Consider the following 21,430-nt stretch of genomic DNA (forward strand, 5'->3'; position numbering starts at 1 on the left):
GCGCCGTCACCACAAACTGTTGTGTCCTTCACGCAGAATGACCACCCATACACCTCCTCAGCAAGTCTGAGTAAAATCCAGTAACAATGAAGTTATTGCCTAAATAAGCATCTTTGCGAATTTTGACATGATCAGGGTGACCTTTGACCCTGTAAAAGGTAGAACAGCGAGGGCAGCATTATGAATAGGTATAGGTGTATAAATTTGACAATGATACATTTTAATACCAAATTTGAAAAAAAAAAAAAAAAAAATCGGTCAAGAAACAAGGCCAGCGTCGCACACGCAAGAAAACCCTTTAAATTTACCTTTTCATGTAGAGAGATGGAACAAGCGAGGGCGCCACCACCAAAAACAATAGGCATCTTCATTTCATTATAATGCACCTTTTTGCCAAATTTGAAGAATATTTGATAAGAAATGTGGCTGATAGAGTGCACACAAAAAATGTGAAATGTCATCCAAGTCGGAACACTAAGGGTGCCGCCGCCGTCACCACAAACTGTTGTGTACTTCATGTATATAGAACGACCACCCATACACCTCCTTAGCAAGTCTGAATAAAATCCGTTGAGTAACAATCAAGTTATTGCATAAATAAGCACTTTTGCACATTTTGACATGATCAAGGTGACCTTTGACCCTGTAAAAGGTGGAACAGTGAGGGCAGCAGTATCAATAGGTATAGGTGTATAGATTTGACTATGATACATCTACATACCAAATTTGACAAAAATCGGTCAAGAAACAAGGCCTGCGTCGCACACACAAGCAGACCCTGTTAAATTTACCTTTTCGTGTATAAAGACGGAACAAGCAAGGGCGCCATCACCAAAAACAATAGGCGTCTTCGTTTTACCATAATACACCTTCATGCCAAATATGAAGATGATCTAAGAAGAACTGCAGCCAGTGGAGCGCTCACAAGAAAATCTCTGCGGCGGACGCGGACGCGGCGGCGCAACGAGGCCAAATCCATAGTATCCTCCGAACTCTGTTCGGGGACTACAATTAAAGGTAACATTTTGTCATATATGTAATACTGGAATGAATAATAACAAACAGCATCGATCGATTCTAGTTCAACCACATTACCACCATATACATTATGTACAGCCTAGCGACAGTATGAACGAGCAAAACGTTGCGCGCGGTTCTACTCTCAATCTATATGATCTGGAGTTACAAGGTAACAAGTGCTAGATAAGTTGACGGAGATCAATTTTCGTGAGATAAAAACGTAAACGCGTCAACGCTTTAGCAATACCTTTGTGGAGGAAATACTGTAATACACTTAGTTCAACGGTCATACCATTACAAGGTGATTCATAGGCAAATACTGCAAGCAAGAATGTTCATTCTGGGTTTAATGTATGCCACAGCCAGAGCAGAGGCGGGGACGGTTTCTTATGGATGTCCATTAATTCTTATGATACGGTGTTTAAGAACCAATAGATGCCCATAATGAAACCGTCCCTGCTGGCTGTTTTAATACGGACTCTTGTCAATACACTGTATACCGTCCTCACAAGCAGATATTCTTTTTAAACACTTTTTGTCGTGAAAATTCAGGGAGTGTTGTTGCCAATAACCGAATGTCTCGTGTGGTTTCCGTGTTTCATTTCAATGGAACGAGAATGTAGGCCTATATTATACATTCGGCTTGTCCAGTGGGGAAAAAATGGCATCTGATATAGCCCATGTAAGTAGTATACACAAAATAACTCAGTTTGGTTCGAACGTCGGAGGGATAAACATTTCAGCTTTTGATATGAAAAATATTTATACACTCTTTAAAAAAGTAACGCAAAAGTTAATTTTTCCTACTAAATACACATGCATGGAAACATGGTGTTCAGACCGCTATGTATGTAGTGTAACACTTTTTACCTATTATGCATTTTCACGTGCAAAGTTGTTCAGAATTTTATATCTATCATTTCTGTCATTAAAATTTTATGTCATGTTTCACTCATGTATTAAACGATTTAGAAACATTAAAATGAAATTCCGGCTTCAGTGGCGTTGCTTTATTTCAAGTGTATGCATTGCACGTAATCTTGAACATTGCATAAACCTTTTTTTTTTCCTGTGGAAATGTCAGCAGAGACATAACATTGTGGGCAGAATTACTAATTTGAAAAAAAAAAATTGGATGTACACAACGCTTCTCTGTCTTCATAAATATTCCAGTTTGTGCTGCCGAAGTGCTGCCGAAGTTACACCTTGTTACATGTTAAAAGATACACACACACACACACACACACACACACACACAGATACACACGTTGTACATGTAAATAACGTAACATATTCTTCTGTAACATGACATGATAGGCTCTACCACCTAATTTTGGTGCTGAACAATGAATACAAGAAGAAATGGGCTCAAATGCGCTATAAAGGCATTCCAATAATGCTTCATAAAAGAAAACACACACGCACACACAAAATATTTTCCCCGACTTCTTTTAGTCTACTTCAGAGACCAAATAACAATTCTGAAATGACGAGAAACATGAAGTCTTATTAAAAAACTTAACGGTATATTTGATGTGACTTTGAATTGTGAAGACATTCCTGGATCTAGACAGTGATCCATATCGCTTCGAATGAATAATGTCCTTCATTACCCAGGGTCTGACTTGCCCAGAAAATTTCATCCCATTCGTTCAAGAAAATTTCAAAAATGTTGCTAACAAAAAGACAAAGGGTGCATTCGAGCGCTCTCGTAAAGCGAACCGAACTGTACCGAACCTGCGCCAGAGGTGCACTCGAACGCTCCTAAAGTTTGATGTACCGAACCGAGCCAAAAGTGGACCACTTCCCTATAATGTGCTTCAAAAGAGTACCAAAAGCATACCAAAAGTTAGCATGCCAAGAATGAGCGTAACATGCACATATTATTATATACATGTACGTCATATTGAAAAGAGTTCATTCTCTTTGTTCTGACATCTGTAGGTAGTTCAAACGCGCCAGGTGAACGACCCTGTTACTACAAAATGTGACCCCCTCTAACCCATGACGTACTGACGCTTTCTCAACTGAGCTCCCAAACGCTTACAGAGTACGGTTTGAGCCCTGTAACGAATCCAAAGATACATTAATTACCAATCACGGTAAAACATAAATAAGCGCGGTGAGGGTAATGAGTATCATGTAGGCAATGATGAAATACGCAGAAAATACACATATATACACGTTTAGATAATAACGTCAGATATAATGTAATTTCCAGATTGTCTTTACTGTACATAACAAAAAGACACATCTTCTCCTTCTTACTATAGAGCAAGATGGACGACCCTGTTGTGTCGAAATGTTCCGAGTTAGCTGGCCTCCTCGTTGATGACTCTCTCACATCAGACCCATATCCGGAGGAATTTCTTCTCTGCCTCCCTCACTGGTAGACTAACGTGGTCATCTTTTGGAACGTACTCCTTTGAGAATCTTGAGGTCATTCCATTCGAGAAGGAATAAACAAGGCAAAGGGAGAAAATAAGATCACCATGTGGCTCTTTCAGCAAAGAAAACTTTCTGTCATAAAAAAAAAAAAAATGGGTTGCGGAAAAGACATTCGATATCAGATCACTGAATTAATGATTCTTCGTTATCTTACACTGTCTTACTTCGTCAACTTACTTTCCCTACGAAATTACCAAAGGAAAGGGAAATGCAACGAAAAAAAACCCCAACAACAACATTCGATGCGAAGTCACCTGTCCATCTGACAACTAATGTTTTGGTAAAGTAGATACTTTGAAAATCAGTGTTAAATGTAATAGAATATATGCGACAATCGTGAGGGGACACAAATGTGTTTGAAAGGGTACATGTATCTTGCAAAGTTACATGTATCATACAACTCTCCAATAATCTTGAAACGAGGGACTGAATAACGTTTTCTCCTCTTCTGCATTTAACTTTAATGATGTTATGAATATCGGGATTGCGTTGATACATTAGACTGTAGCAGCTGTGCAGACGTAACCTTCAATACGTCATTTCAACATGACATAACTTGATAAGAATAAATCGTTTATGAGTGAAAAAAAAACCAAACATATAAATGTTCGTTCGAGGGTTAACCTATGCGCCTACATGCTCATCAGTGACAGGTAGCATTGCACAAGAGTAACTGTTTCTTTTTTTTACAAGTTACACTTTAAGATTACTACATTGTACTTAGTTATCTCGTATGTCCCGATATCGATATTCTAGATTTTATTTTGCACGTTATACACGCTCACTCCATTGACTACCGGTCCACACCCGCATTACCTTCAAGATCGTACTTCAGATGTACAAAATCACACGTAATCTTGCACCCATGTCTTCAAAACCTAGTCTCTCTTCGCTCCTCCTCTTTTGCCAGATCCCATCTTCCTAGCTCCAATTACTTCATGGCTCACGTATACAAAAACCCGTTATGGTGACCGAGCCTTCTCCTCTATTACCCGCACCCTTTGGAATAAACTCCCTCTTCATATATATTCAGAATTTCTCATCACTTGAATCATTCAAAATCCTCCTCAAAACTCGTCTGTCTAATCACTTGTATTTTTTTTTTCTGGAGGCACGCACAGTCAGTTATTATTGTTGTATGACTGTATCACATGACTTTTTTCCCTCTTCTTTTGTGATGTAATTTCGGTTTTGCATTGTCCTAATGTTGTTGTGTTTTCTAGTCTTTTTGTATGTATAGCACCAGTCTGCTAACACCAGTACAAAGCGCCATATAAATGCAACTATTATTATTATTATTATTATAACTATTATTTGCTGCATATACTTTGAACTATTATTCAGAAAAGTCATCTTGAACGTTAAATTGTTTGATCTGTACATCGATGTCAGAAACAGAATTTTTGGGGAAAAGTTCATTAAATGGCACTTTGCGAAATGAAATAGCATTGCAAATGATTTATTAATTTGTATGTACACCAATGTTCAACAGAAAATCATATAATAGGAAGTCTCGATGTTGTCTTTAGAAATCAATTCTTTTAATATATGGAAAAGGGTACTCCTCTTGAAGTATGTATACTCACCTAAGCGTTTGCAGCCCATTTTCAGTTGCCATGTCACATTTCTCCAGGAGATAGAGAAACCCTGCTGCATCCATGGTGTAGTACAAGAGACTGACGAACGTGAGCGAAGTGGTAGCAACAATGGAATCCGCGAAACTCCGTGCAATGGCAGTGCTGACTCCTCCGTCTGTCGCCCCGTGACTTGATTGACTTTCAGTCTCGTTAGGAGGTTTGCCCGTTTCAGTCTCGTTAGGAGGTTTGCCCGTTTCAGTCTTGTTAGGAGGTTTGCCCGATATTCTCAGGTCTTGAAGTCTTGACAGCATAGGAAGCATACCAGCAACTTTCCGCAGGACCATCTCGGGATATGGTGTGTGAACAAGGTGTAATTCTTTCAGCTTTTCCATGGATACTACCTTCTGGTGAAGAGTGTCGAATACACTTCCTGTAACCTGATACAGAGAGATCATGAAGCACTCTAGGTTTTCACAGTGGTGCACGTTATCAAGTACACTCTTTATTGCAAGGTTAGTAGAGCCTTCATTGCGTCGGATGTCAAGTTTTCGTAACGCAGGAAAGCAGGAGAGAAGCTTTCCAAGCAATTCAAGCGCCTGTGTGTCCATTTCTGTTTTGTCCAAAATCAGAGTCTCTAACGTTGTCAGCGGGTCGCCCTCAAGTGCTTCTAGAAAGTCGATACCAACCTCGTTCCCTGACAGTTTCAAATACCGCAGGTTAGTCTGGGATCTGATAGCCGGTGCAAGACTTGCAAGATGCTCATCCTCGATGCCTGTCATTCCAAGTGTCAGTTTTTGCAGGGAATTAAACGACGTACTTCCTATCGTGGAAAACAGTGTCATCCAGTCGTTTGGCTCTGCTTTGACTCCATTCAGGATCAATTCTTCCAGGGGGCAGTGTCTCAAGCCCTCAATGACTGGTCGAAAGTTCCACTCACTCTTTTGCATCTTGCTGATGTTCTGCCACACTGGAAGCAGAGTGACGAATACGTCGTCAGTGCGCTGTAACAGATACTTCGGACACCTTTCTTTTGAGTCGCCATTTTGAAGCATTTCTATGCGCTTCTCCTGAGTGAGCGCCACCAAACCACGTTTCTTTTTCTTTCGCAGTTTCTTATTCATTGAGCTTGACACCTCCTCTTCCAAACCAGAAAATGTATTCAGAAACTCTCGAAACTCAGAACTGGAGTCGAGATGAAGTCTGATGAGCTCCAGTGCCTTGATGGGAAGCCCATCGCTGTATTCTAACGCATACCCCAGAGACTTCATGACATAGCTCGAAATGCCGACAAGTCTGATTCGGGTGCAGCCGCTGAGAATACGTCCTAGGACATCGTTAAGCTTCCCTTCACTCTGGCTCTCAAAGTTGAGCTGGAAGCAGAACTCAATGATCTTTTGCACCTGGCCACAATTGGTGTAGTGCAGCTTTCCTTTCATGAAGTCAGAAATTTTGTCAGCTTCCGGCAACAGGAGTTCAGCGATATGTTCCAAGATGACACGCGCAGCTCGAATATCCGACCCACATGCAAACATCAGGACATTACAGAGATCAGTAGCTCGCTGCATCGACTGGATAGATTTGACATGGCGCATGAATTCTTGGTCATTGTCTTTGGAAAGTTGAGCGAGACACTTCCCGGACAGTTTTTCTTGAAATATCTTCAAGACAAAGTACAAGGTTCGCGCGGAATTGTCGATGTCTTCATTGTTGATTTCCAGCTCTTCGTATTTTGTCGGTCTGTATTCTGCTTCGGCATCACGATAGAGGATGCCTATTTTGCAACCTCCTCTGATGACATCTTCTGCGCTAGGTTTACAATTTTGGAAGTCCCTCCTACTGAAGATCAGTTCTTCTGTCTGAGATTCATCCAACGGTCTGAAAAACCCTTCAAGTGCAACTTTGCCCAGCTCGGTAAGCAGGCTGTTGCTTTCTTCGGTGGTTATACCTCTGCAAGCACCGGAAGTTCTACTGTTAGGGTTTTGTGTTGTTGATTCATTCCTGTTTTGTCTCGTTGGCTGCGTTTGTTCAGCCGACCGAGGGTGATATCTCACAAGGCACTGAATTAGCTTATCAAACAAAGTGCTGATGGTGTTCATATCCTTGAAATCCTGTCCATCCGTTAATTTTGTCAGTTGGCAAAATGCACAGCACATCAGCGGAAGCGACGCTAGTTCCGTTTTCAAGTGGTTTTCTTCTAGGTACCTTAGGAGCCTATTAGCGAGTACTTTGCCACGATTACCGACGAAGATCTTCCGGATGTAGGTGTCGATGTCTGCAGATGAAAAACCTGTTATCTCCAAATGTCGATATTCGTCCGATATGTCATTTTCAAGAGTCAGAAAGTCTCCAACTCTTCCAGGGCGCGTTGTGACAAAAACACGAACATCTGGAAGGTATTCATTCTGCAACAATTTCACAATGTTCCCACACTCTTCCTGATTCAGGCCTTTTCCTTTGAATTCATCGTAGCCATCTAAAAGCACAACCACTTCATTCTGGTTCTCTTCAATGAATTTCTCCACAAACTCCGGAGTGAACAGCGTCGATGGCAAAAGATGGCTGACAATGGCTTCTCCCAGATTACTCATGTGGTCGAATTTTCTCAATGGGATAAGAAACACTGCTTTAGCATCTTTCAGAGGTCCACGCTTCCGATTTGCCCAGTCGTCGGACATCTTCAAGAGAAGCGTTGTTTTTCCACTCCCTGTGCGACCCCTTGCGACAACCCGACAAATTTGAAATTCGCTTTGGCTGTCCATGTCCCCATCCTCATCTGATTTTGTTGTCATCTCATCTCCTTCTTCGGTTAGGTCGCCTAATCTTACCTTATCAAACAACTTCTCCAGTTTCAGAGGAATACGTAGAGGGAGATATGGATGATCAATATCAATGAGAAGTTCAAGATTAGTATAGACCGTTTCTAGTTCCACAGTCACAACCTTGCCACTTCTTCCAACCCAAGGAACCACCGGAACTTTACTTCTCGTCTTGTAGTATTTACGCAAATATCGGATGAGGGCTTCTTCTTGTTTGGCAATCTCGGCTGGTGGTCTTCCGACTTTACCTCTTTCGACGTTGAGACTTTCTGAAATGTATTAATGGAGCAGATAAAATATTTATATTTTAAAAACATTTCATCAAAATGTCATTTACAACAACATCATACATAGCTATATGAAAGGCTGCATGCATTTTACACATGTGCACACACACAAATTTCTTTCAACTTATGGGTGCATGCAGTCAATATATTGTACTTAAAAAATGGATCTAATTTTGACATAAGACAGTCTGATCAAGACATTTTAGTGTCCTGTTACCCAGTGGTGTGAGAATGAACCACACTGTTTGCTTCTCACCTACAGAGGTAAAGCTTGGGCCAAGGGTTACACACTAGTCATCGCAAAGGCATTAAATTGGGAAAGAATTTTACCACTCTATGTTTGTTTGTTTTCTAAGATTTGAAGCCTGTCAACAATCATTCTACAGAAGTTCAGCGTGATTGCATGGTCATGTTACATATCGACACAAGGGTATGCTTTGAAATGTGTCCTTCGTCGCATACAATTTAGCGCAACCTATTGCAAATTGCGTGGCGCACACTATAATTTCACCTTTTAGCCGCGGTACGAATATCTCTGCGATGTCGATCCGCTCAGCCTGTCGTAAACCGTCATCCAGCTTCGAAGCTAGGTGTTCCATGCCATTCTTTTGTCGCCATTGTAGCAACATCTGGAACCCCATTTCAGCCTGTCCTTCTTCCTTGTAGTCGTGCTTGATGTTTTCCAAGACGGATTCTTGAATACCGAGCCTCCTTCCGACTTGCTTCCAGCTGGCGCCGAGTTCTTTGGACACATCGCCAAGGAACATTTCGATGCCGTTGTCGCCCCGGTGATGACCCATGATTTTTCTCAAAGCTGCAATGAGAAGAAATCGCAAAAGATTAATATCCCCCTGCATTAAGCACCTAAAGAACTTATCATCAAATTCTAACTCTTCTCTTGTCGATATTGATATCAACCAATATACATGCACTCAAAGCACATACATAGATAATTATGCAACACGAAACACATTTCTGCTATATGGTTTTCACAGATTGAACAAGTATTGTAATTTCAGCGTTCATAACGTAAACTTCTGAAGATACAATTATACTAGCTCTTTTTTCGTTGCAAGATCGCAATTATTGAATAATGTTCTTTGTTGTCCCATTTACATACAGCAATATACATGCAACGTCACGTTTTCTTATTCCAGCATATTCTTTCTCCGATAAGCCAAGATCATTACTATATACTCTGAATCTCCTTTTTATCTGTATTTCGTGCTGGGTTATGATTACAAGGCTATAGTCTATAGCCTTGTAATCATAACCCAGCACGAAATACAGATTAAAAGGAGATTCAGAGTATAACATGCACGCATGGTTTCAGTCCTCGACATCGACTCTGGCTGTAGTTTAGAGAAACACGTTAAGCGTGCCGCTCCAAACCACAGGGCAATTCCACGGTAACTGACGTTACGCGTAAGGATTTTCATGAAATTGTTTATGTTGTAGTTTTGTGAATGAAAGCACCTGGGGCTTGTAATTAGCATTGATGAATGAGTTCATGAGAATGAAGAAATGGGTGGAAAGTTTTTCTCTCAAACTGCATTTCTTATCACATAGCAAGTGAAAATGTGTCGGTAACTGACGTTACGGAAAAAGGATATGGGAAATTATGGAGTAGATTTAAATGGAAATATCTCATGTCCCTGACTTCTAAACTTTATGTGCTTTATATGGCAATATACCTAGGTTCTTGGGAACAGGTGTGCAAAATAATGTGCGCTTTAGATATTTCCTTTTAGCACCATGCCAATTTCAATGAAGGCATGACGGTAACTGACGTTACGTAACTGACGTTACGCTTACATTTGCCATAGGGTTTACACATGGAAAATCATGATTAGGAATAGTTTTGTGATAGTTTATAATTCTGACCTTTCAGAGTGATTTGTTTGATATGGAATCATAGCTTGGTTCACCAATTACAAATACCCAAATGAAATGAAACATTAGTCCATTTTCTTTGTGTTTAATGAAAACTTAAAGGGAAACATGTCAGTAACTGACGTTACGTAACTGACGTTACACATACTTTTGCTATGGGGTTTACAAAGAACTAACTTATTTAACAGGTTATTATACTGCTGCAGTATACCAGTAACAATCCGAGGCATTTACTTAGCAACAAATTAAAACAAAATCTAAAGGCACAAATGGGGTGGGGCCCTTAGGGGGCAAGCTCCCCCCCCCCCCATGCCATAGCACAGTTGAGCAAAAATAATGTAAATGCACCAGAGGATATTTCTTGACATTTGTCTTAAGATTGAAATTTTATTCAACAGTTATGATTACACAGAGCCATTTAGATTCAGCAGTTCCAAGTATCTAATATTGACATAGTTTTAAAGGGTTTTTTTTTGGGTTTTTGTATGAACAGGAAAGTTTCTATCTAGAGTACCCCACCCATAATGCCCTGCAGTACTACACAAAACACAGATATTTTTGTGTGTGAAAAACAACAACATATCTTTCAGGTCATGGGGAAAAACACATACAAATAAAAGTATTTAAGTGAAATCCACTGTTATATATTCTTTCTTCTTTTCTTTATTTTACTCCTTCTCCCTCAAGGCATTGTTAGGGCCACAAATAACAAAATGATCTCCATTATCAATAATGATTTATATGATTAGTGTTACACTTTTAATATTTTTTCTGTAAAGAAGAAGCATGCTTTTTTGGTCAAAAGGGGCATTTGTTTATTCCTTGCTTGAAGGAATGTAATTGTTTTTCTTTTCCTTTTCACTGGTATATCAAGGCTTGCAAATACATCCCAGATACCAAGAAATAGGACTTTGCAATGAAAGAATTTTAAGATCAATATAAACGAGTCTTCCTGTTCATAATAATCATGTATTACACAAATGTCCCTGCATGAATGAAATAAAGTAATCAACAAATATGAACAGTTTTTTTATTTTACTCTAGAATCACCTCTCACTTTGAGCAACATTATTGTTAAATGTCAGTGTTAGTTTCAAACAGTAATGAAAGTACATGCCTTATGTCAGGCCTGCTTATGTACCATTTCAAGATGTGCCATATCAACTAAACCAAACATATAAGTGCAAGTCAAGAAATATATCTCTTCCTGCATTTGCATTGAGGTAGAAACTTCACTAAGCTTCCAGAAAAAAAAAGAAAAATGCTAGCAAAAGTAGTCATTAGTAAAGATTATGAAACTGTTGGTATACAGCTGTACACAAGCTTTTTAATAGAAAAAGGTGGTTACCATGCAACCACATAATTGATTAGGCCTACAAATTTGGTAGCTTTATCGTCCCGTAGGACTGTGAATGTACTGTATAGTAATTTGAGTGCATTATATATTGCATGTGGTAAACCTAAACTTCCAGATGATTTAACCTTAAACTTGTGCTGAACCGAAAATCAAAAGCTCAAGCCCCCTCCACCAAAAAAAAATATAAATAAATAAATAAGATAAAATGAACCACAAAAAATGTATCCATGGACATACAGTGTACCATGGTGATGACATCATTCCCTATCAAAGGGATTGCTGCTCTTTGTTGATAACCTTTGACTTCCCAGGTGTATTGAATGGCCTAAAGTCAAAAAATTTGCCTAAGTTATAATTACTGTCATGGTAACTGACGTTACATACTGGTATATGACGTTTCGGTAACTGACGTTACACATTTTGATGTGTTCATTTGACTCTCCAGTATGCCAAGTATCCTTATTTTCTGGTATTGAAAGGAAGGCATACGGGCATACATTAGAAATCCTAAGTTACATCATACAGCTCACTTTCTTTGATGAATAAAGTTAAAAATTCCTTGTTTTTGGTAACTGACGTTACATCCATCATTGTCAAACTAATTAAAAGTTTTTATGAAATTCTTTAACGCAACCAGCTTTTTCTTTCTATCATGTGGTAAAAGACATGTCTGGTAACTGCATACATATAAAAGATTGTTGTTTAGAGTACTAGTAAAGTGGATATACAGAGGGTAAATTATGTGACAATACACTCTTTCTCACCATTGAGTTATAGGCATATTTTGGCAGCCATTTTGAAAATCAAAATGGCCGCTTTTATTGAAAAAAATACTGATTCTTAAAACTTCAACTCAAGTATTGTCTGAAAATGTATGGTGTTTGAAACAAATATCATTTTGAATTTTCGGCATCTGTGTCCTACATACCGTGGAATTGCCCCTCAGGTCATGTTATAATTCTGTCTGATTGACACAACAGAAAAGGACATTTAAGCTATACCAATATACACTATCAATATCTCTTTCTTCCTAACAATGTTCACTCAGTCTAAAGTCCACGCTGTTATCATTCTTTTTTTTAAATAAACACGACATTTGACCGCTTACTTTCGGTCTTTGGCAAATGCAAAGCACAAAGACTATTCGCCGGGATATCAACCACACATAATAATACGTCACATGAAAATATACAGTACAGAACAGTATTAGAGAGCCCTAGCCAGTACATTCTTTAATTTTGTGTATTCAGTTCCACTCGATAATGGGCACTTAATCTTCATCAGGTCAACCATGATACTATTCCACTTCCATCATTACCCATCGTTTCTTCAAATAAAAGGGATTATTATAGGGGCAACATCTGTATCAATACCTTAGCGCTACACGCTATAACATGGTATGTTAACCCTATAAAGCCCAAGGGGGGGGGGGGGCACATTGTGCCCCCTTCCATATTTGTGATGCGTCCGTCGGAATGAGTCAAAAGTCGCAAAAAATGAAATCGTAGTTATGCCTATATGTGAATTCTACAGACTCTAAGCTTTACACTGATATGTAATACAACTCATTTCGATATCCCTATAGATCATAAAAACGAATATAAACTACGTTTATGATGTCAGTCCATTTTCTAAATAACGGAGAAAATCGCTCTCAAAGTTCAGGCTACGTTCAAGCTCACAACCTGTTTCTTTCACGGGACGAAACAATACAGCAGTCCTGCTTAGCGACGGCGTTTACGCTCCATCGCACGCACTACCGTATAAGGCGATAGCTTGGGTATGTAAGATAATTAACCAATCGCAGGACAGGTCTGTCAATAACGATTCTGACCAATACGGCAACCCGAATGTAAACTTCGGCGCGTTTGTGTCCGTGCCGCTGCCGCCGCATGAATGAGTCGGTACACGTTGTGTGTCGGCTGCGTTGTTGTTTGCCGCAAGTTTTTAACTCACAAACAATAGGAAACAGTAAAAAGAAAAAAAGGCACGCAATGCGTCTTACGAGAAGCGTCTTTTAGCGAGGGCGTTGATCGCTTCCATTCTCCTCCCATGTTGTTGTCAATGGAAACTAAAGAGGATGCGTTTAGCAAGTACCAATACCTAAACCTGAGAACCTATTGTAGGCGGGCACACAATGCGTCTTACGAGAGCGTCTTGTAGCGAGGGCGTTCATCGCTTCCATTCTCCCCCGATGTTGTTGTCAATGGAAACTAAAGAGGATGCTTTTAGTATGCAAGTACCAATACCTAAATAGAACCTGAGAACCTATTGTAGGCGGGGGTTCAAAAGACAACATCGGTAGAAAAAGTCAATGAAGTTAATTAACGATAGTCGTCTTTTGAGATCGTGTTCTTTGCGTGTACTAAAAACCCTCAAATTACGCACATGGTCGTAATGTTGCAGAGCATCAAAGACTGCTTTCGCGTCTCTTCTGCCGCAGCTGTATACAGCCGTAACATTCTGAATTCCCGCCATATTAGGCACATTTCCTTTATAGGCGTTGCGTGCACAGTAATTATCGCTTATCACGCTTGCCAATGTTGCACATATTATACGTATCAGAAGCAAAGGTTGATGTAGGCTTGACAGCTTCACGTTGGGTTTACAATGATTGTATCATAAATATACTTCTTATTCTCGGTCACATTTGTAATACCATAGCATATAAAAAACCATTAACTTGTAGCTTAAGCTGAATTTTTTTACATCACATTTGCAGTTACAATCTTTCTGCATTTGAGAAGTGGAGTATAGATAATAATACTGACAAATATTCGGAATTAATACTTAGGCCTTCTTCATTTCGTTTTGTATTCACAAACCTTATTAGAAAAAATGATTGCTTGATTACTTCGGGTAAAGGAACCACCGGGAATGACCGGAAAGGAACCGCATTTAATTTTCTTGTTAAAGAACCTAAGCTAATAGTGAACCATATTTCATTGTGTGATTAACGAACCTTCAGAATAATTAATTGTATTACCCCCCCCCCCCCCAAGAAAAAAAAAACAGTTCAATGTCATGCGTTGTCAATAGTGATAAAAGGCCCGTTTTTATTTCGTAGTGTGTCTCAGTACTCCTGTGCTTACTTTTAAGGGTGTGCCTCTCTCAATGATTGCGATTGATGTTCAACTATTTCTTTCACGCAAGCTTGAACAGGAAAAAGCTAAAAGTCAGGCAAGATGACGAGTTTTCTTCCATGAGATACAATCATTAAGACACACATCTATTCCCGATAGTTGTGTGATTGCTTATGTGCTAAAGAATTGTGTTCATTACATGAATCAGGCACTATACAAAACGGTTGAAATCTACTGAAAGTCGAACTTCGTTTTTTTTTTTAATTTCATTTCCATATCAAGCGGGGATAGACTAGAAATTAGTTTGTCTATACTGGCAGGAGACATTACAGTTTTCCAGTACATGCTCCGCATTTAAACAGTCGCCATATTTTCGTGGTCAGAATCAGATAATGGACACATGATATATTATAAAAATAAAAATACAAATCAACGAATATGCCATATGTACAAACATTATGAACTTCAATGAATTGAACTTACCTGTGACATTCTGCATAAAAAAACAAGCACGCCGATTAAATAATATTTTAATAGAATTAATAGAACACACAGCGATCCTGCGTGGCAGATCAAATCAAGTTCAATTGGTGAGAAAGCTAAATGAAGTTAAAAAGTTGACTTCTTTCCGTTTCTCTTTCAATTCATGAAAACAAAATTACATTGTATATCTATTGAAGAGGATTGTCTCTGTTGCGAACGATCGCCATATATAGCACTGTTAGTCTTCTGCGCTAATCCGAATCCCTAAATACTTTAATTTTTGCTTGATAATGTAATAACCCTGCTATAACTTTATAAAGGACTCGCAAATTAAAAGTTTCAAACCGTATACTAAAACATTAGTACACGGTGTATTTCAAAAAAACATTTTGAGTGCGTTGTGTGTTAGCATGTTAATAGCATCAATCTGCCTTTTATTTTCCGTACGTAAAGCGCACAGAAACGTAACCAAACGTTACCAAATACAGTGAAATGCATTGTGCGGCTTGGTACTATCATTAGAAGTATATCCCATTCCCATTTTTTTTAATTTGCTTGAAGCAGTCGTCAAACCATGTGTCATTTTCGTAGCAACATCACTTAGGAATAAGAATGTATGAAGATAATCGTTACTCATTTATTTTGCGCTACTATTATAGCATTTACATTTTCAACTTTTATTGACATGCAGTATTATGTTACTGTATATGGTTACGATTACGAATGTTGGTTATGAATTCAAAAGACTGGTTTATTAATCGAACTATAAAGGTAACAGCTGTTTTGAAAGTTCGATACAAGTTCAAAACGCAATCGAAGTCATCGTCATAGGGGGAACTGATAGCTCTAGAAAACTTGTTTAGGCTAGTAAAGATTGCCGTATCCATGCAATCTTTGTAGAAAGTTTTGACTTAGGCCATCTTTTGAGTATTTTGAGAAATTTTATAAAGAATTATTTGTTTTAATTATGTCAAGAATTAGTTTGAACTATGAGAATGAAAAGGCGCGGTTACCCAAACAATGTCGTAGGTCGATTAGACATGATGGGTAAAGTAAATTCATGACTTGACTAATTTTTACTGAATTGATGATCTCTTCTGTAAAACATCAGTTATGTCTTGTAGATGATACCTCTGTAATCGTAGTCAAAATTCTTTTGAGCGATGAGACGAAAACCAACAAACAAAATGCCGTGTATCATCGCTCGAGATTCCACCATGTTTTGGCGTCACCCGACCAACAATAAGTGGCAAATCAAACGGAATGTTATGTTGTGGGACAGCAGACTGTGTTACGATTTTTAAATGTTTCGAGCAATTGTTTAAAAAAAAGAGAAAATGAGGCAAAGTTCAAGAAATTAGAAAAAAGCACGTAAATGCAGGCGATCATGTTTGATAATCAAAGTAAGAGATTACACTCGGCCGTGCGGATGTATATGGTTGCCTTATTTACATGTCTGATTTCTGTAAACTATGTTATATTTAAATCTAAGTTCCCTTCCCTCCTTGATAAAAGTTGTGTTGGGTTTTCGCTATAGGCATTTATTAGGAAACGCTGTAAAAACGACAACAAATGCCTACTATACATCAAGAGATGACCTATACATACATGAAACAAAAATTCTGTACGTTCTGATATAATGCAACTGCTTGTTTCTTTGTTTGTTTGTTTGTTTGTTTTGAACTACCATGGTCTTTGTCGGGGGAAAGATGAAGAAAAGTAGTAGAGTGTATCACTCTCAAATCCGGATGATTGCGATAAGTGTGTATCCCCGCCCTTTCTATACAGGTACGCTTGGTATCCTATTATAAAAGCCTGCATGTGTCACGCAGAAGAACTGATTCCGCGATCACTTTTAACCTTTCATAAAATTCATGTTTTAAGATAGTAACGATAGCTTGTAGGAGATAGGGAAGTTAGCGTCCCTGACTGTGGTTCTGAACACAAAAGGGGACTGAATTTTTTTTTTTACAAATTAGCAGACATAATGCCGATCCTCCAACACTGCTGCTCCATTCCGTCACTGATTCTGCTATCAATGGCGAAGAAAGAATACTGGTTGCGTGATTATCCACGCCTTGATAGCAGGAAGTTTACCTTTCATTGTTTAAGGCTTCGTTGATGCGGGGTTTACTCGGATGCAAAGCGTGAACAGTGTCGTCCGAGTTCTTTCATTCGAAATTCCTCAGAATACGAAATTCAATGGGCAATTAGTGCTGCTACTTCGCAAAGCTGTTAGCCAAATTCTTTGCAGACTTGACCTCTCACATGTCAGCTACACGCAATACACGACAAACAGCTATCATTACAAACATTCTGATTAAAAAAAAACAAAACGAAGAAGCACACTTTTGAGTTGCGACACAGCTTTCTGTCCCTTTCTCAAATAGGTCCTACTTCTAATAAATACACAGATGACAAGGGTGAGAATATCCTCCAAAGGGAACACGAGCTATTTGGGCATTAATAATGTTTGTCTTCCGATTTCTCTCCATGCCGTCACGACCCAAACCAATATAAGAAATAGGGCAGTAAGTTTTATTAACCAGGGAAATAGTAGTACGCATTACATACATTTGGCGAATTATCACACGCATTGTCGACTTTATAAAAACGAGAATAATTGACAACTTAGGCCTTATTATATCTCCAGAGATGAACTTAAAACAGCAAGTCACATACCAGGGAACGAAAGTTATGATTATTTGAATGAATTCATTAATGAGGCCAATTAATAACCGTTGAAAGAGTACACACACGCATAAAGAGGTTTCAAGTTCGATATGTGATAATTGTATTAGCTCATAGATAAAGTATCATAAATTTTGCGTGATCGTTCATTGAAATTAAGTTTTCAGCGCGATTTGTGCGTCACTTCAATCACCACTTCATGAAATGGAGTGCATGTATCAAACGAAACTCGCTGGTCATGCAATCGATAGCCTTGGTCAGCTCACTATTATTGCGTAATTCTAAAGCCCTCGCCGCTTGGTCGCCGACACCGACGCGCGCACCATGCTTTGTTTTGTCTTTAATGGGGTCAAGAGCAATGCCTCATTAGCATACACCCTGGCAACGGAGGCGGAGTCTCGATCGGGCAAGAACAATAGGTGCGAAACGCAACGCAAAGGCGAGCGTTCGAAAAAAATGTAACCGAAAAAATTGTCTCAGAAAAACTGTGATTTGGGACACTTGTACTCATTTTTACACGCTGAAATTTTCTGTACAAACAGATAAAACCTCAAGGAATCAAAATCCGTCATAAAAAAAATTTCGACCCAAGCAGTGCTTCCCCTTCATTTTCGGCTCATTACGGGAAAACTCCCCCTGCGACTTATGACTCATTTTGTCGGAGCGCCACACAATTTTTCGTTTGCCACTCCCACACCCTTTACTCGATTTCAACCAAATTTAGTGACTTTTCCTAGAATCTTATTGCGAACATTTTGATATATAATTAAGCTATGTCCGATATTGCTGGTTGCCATGGCAACCATAAACTAGCAACCATGTTCGTCATATTTTGCATGATTTTTCTGTTCCAATTCCAGTTAACAGTATAATAATGGATGAAATGGGGATTTTCTTAGCTGTAATTTGCTGAAGGACCAAAATGTGAAGTTATAATGGTTTTGAATTACCCTGAAATGCTCTTCTTATTATTTCCTTTATTTTCATAAGACATAGGCATCAAACAATATATATAATAGAAATAATCGAAAATACAGCATTTTTCAAAGACTACCCTTTTATTTTGGGTTATTTTCACACAAGCTTTGCCTGTAATATCTTTTGTTTATCATATTATCAATCTGCAAAACTCAAAATTTCAATATTTTGGAAATATGAAATGTGATACCAATATATGTACCCATTCCAAGCAATACATCATAGGTTTCATATATTTCTTTATATTGTACTGAACGGTGCCCCCACATGTTGACCTTGAGAAATTTCAACCATTACAAATAGTGAAGGTTGACTTGCTTTTCCTTTATGGTAAATATGAAAATGATTGATATAAAATAGAAACATATATAGTGGGGATAAAGAAATAAAAAGAAAAAACATGATTTTAGCAAATATCCTATGTATTTCTTTATATTTTGGTAAATAGCGCCCTCAGTGGATGACCTTGAGAAATTTCAAATGTCGGGTCATGTAGAGTATGAGTTGCTCTACCCATGTGCCAAATATGACGGTCATACATCATATAATAAAGAAGGTATATAGGGGGCACAATGTGCCCCCCCCCCCCTTGGGCCTGGAAAGGGTCAAAATAGCTTGGGCTTTATAGGGTTAACTGGGGCATGGTGTTTCCACAGTGGCGGTGGGCACCGAAAATAACAACCAAAAAGGAAATACAAGGGTACAGTAATAGCAGGGAGTCCTTGTTGCAGTACAGCGTTTGAATATCTAAACTCACTATGAATATAGACATGGCTTTCGTGGTCCACTGGTGTATTGGACATTGCTCCTGTTCTCAACAGACCTAAGTGTAGTTTCTGCCTATTTTACTGCCTTCGTTTTCGGAAGACGCCTTGTCGTGTCTCCATTTCAGTTTTGTCACCCTTACGCGTGAACAAGAAGAAATAATTATAATCATATATCAAATATTGGACATGTTGGAATTTGTTATGTTTCACTTGAAGTTATCAACTGAAGCAAACAGGAAGTTGGACTAATAATTTCGCGGAAAAGGAGACGCGACAATTGCTTTCGTACTTTGAGATTCCTCCGATAGACGCCTTCCAAGTTGGTACGAGGGTCAACATGGTCATTGTAGCGGCATAAGAAGTTTAATATTGACAACACTATCCCTCAACAGGTAGACATTAACACCCCCGAAATAGTAGAGCAACCCCAAACCCCAAAACAATGCATGCTCTGTCCAGTACCCTAATTTGCATAGTAGAACACCCAAGCTAATTTGCATAGAGCACATGCCTTCACCCCAAGGCAGTGCACACTCTTTGTTTATAGCAGAGTGAGTTTGGAAGCTTTGAGGACAAGCAGTGTCTTCTAAGAGCAGTGAGGAGAGTTATATTTGTGACCAGGATACGTAACAGTTGGTAAGTCCAATTCATAATTGATATGTATCCTTCTTTGATTTGTGCATACACATATATTCCTCATTAATTGAGAACAGAGTAATTAAGTTGTTAATAAGTATCTGAACGAGAGTAAATCTCTTTGTTTCATGCTCCATGTCGATGTGTAGACATATATATTCAACCCACACAGGGTAGAATGTATTGAAATTAACTTTCCATGAGTATGAGAAGAATACTTTGGTATATTACTCAATGTATAATATATGTTGGAAAGGTGTTGTATTGCTAAGTGTTCTTAGACAGTTTGGAAGACTAACTTACAATGACATATAAAGTAGATGAAGTTGTTTGGAGCATGGATATTCAAAGTGTAGTAACTTGCACTTGTGCACTGTATATAGTGTATATATGCCTGTGTGTGTTTTAGGGCCCAGAGCATGGCTGGGGGATAGAGAGAGAGAGAGAGAGAGAGAGAGAGTGGTGGGTGCAGTGCAGCCCCAAGTAGAGATAGTTGCCATGGAGACCACTCCAGAACAGTGATGGTCTGTGTAGTTAGCTGTGCGGTGCACAGGATAGTTTGGTAGAGGGATGTAATCCAGAACCCTGCACAGCTGTAGTTCAATAAGGAAGTTAAGTACTGAAACAAACAAAAGAACTGCCCAGTGAAGCTTAGGGGCTTGTGCCCATCGTAGTTGTACTAGCACTGGCAGTGGTAATATAAACAGTGTATCTAATTTGTTCTTTATTCAGCCTGAATGGATATAGGCTTCTACACAATCGCCACAAATAAGTTATGAAAGTTTGACAGCAGTTTGGAATACTGAAAGATATATGTCATATTCAGACTACATTATATATTTAAAGTGCATGTTGCATTAAGTAATTAAAAGGTTTGTAATAATATTACCTAAACAGTAATAATAATGAATAATTGGTGTTGAGCGCAAGTTACATTTAAGTTTGAGCGCTGAGAATATGTTAAATTGGTGTATAACAATCATTGATTGAAGTTGATACAAGTGTAATTAATATTTAAATGTTTTCTCTGTATTTTGTCACAGTGAACCACTACACTTCACTTCACTACACTACACTTCACTTGACTACAAGTCACTTGACATCGCTATACACACATCACACAGATGACATTATGCTGTTGTGAGCTGCATGAGCCGGATAACTGAATAAAGTCACTTAATAGCCAGTGGAAAGCAAAGGACTGCGTCTATGACAAGTGTTATGATTCAGATTCTGACTGTGCGTGTATATGAACAGTGCGTTTGCAACGTTAGAAATCTACAAATGTAGTAAGGTCCTGCAGACGAGGCTACATTTTTAAGTTCACAACTCTTCAGCTCAATTTATAACTCCAACTCAAGTCGCTCTCTTGAAGCTATATGGATAGTTTCACG

At 38.8% G+C, this 21,430-nt stretch overlaps 1 protein-coding gene across 1 annotated transcript; it reads right to left on the reverse strand.

Moving 5' to 3' along the window:
* Window positions 1-2,353: 2,353 nt before the first annotated feature.
* LOC139717571 (uncharacterized) lies at window positions 2,354-8,948 on the reverse strand. Its single transcript, XM_071629078.1, has 3 exons — window positions 8,660-8,948; window positions 5,055-8,130; window positions 2,354-3,453 (listed from the first exon to the last, which is right to left on the reverse strand). The coding sequence occupies exons 1-3, from the start codon at window positions 8,946-8,948 to the stop codon at window positions 3,366-3,368; spliced, it is 3,453 nt and encodes a 1,150-aa protein (XP_071485179.1). The 3' UTR covers window positions 2,354-3,365.
* Window positions 8,949-21,430: the final 12,482 nt, after the last annotated feature.

The sequence above is a fragment of the Diadema antillarum genome, unplaced genomic scaffold, assembly GCF_040938485.1.
Source record: "Diadema antillarum isolate AM-2024a unplaced genomic scaffold, OU_Dant_1.0 scf00000077, whole genome shotgun sequence".
Lineage (NCBI taxonomy): Eukaryota > Metazoa > Echinodermata > Echinoidea > Diadematoida > Diadematidae > Diadema > Diadema antillarum.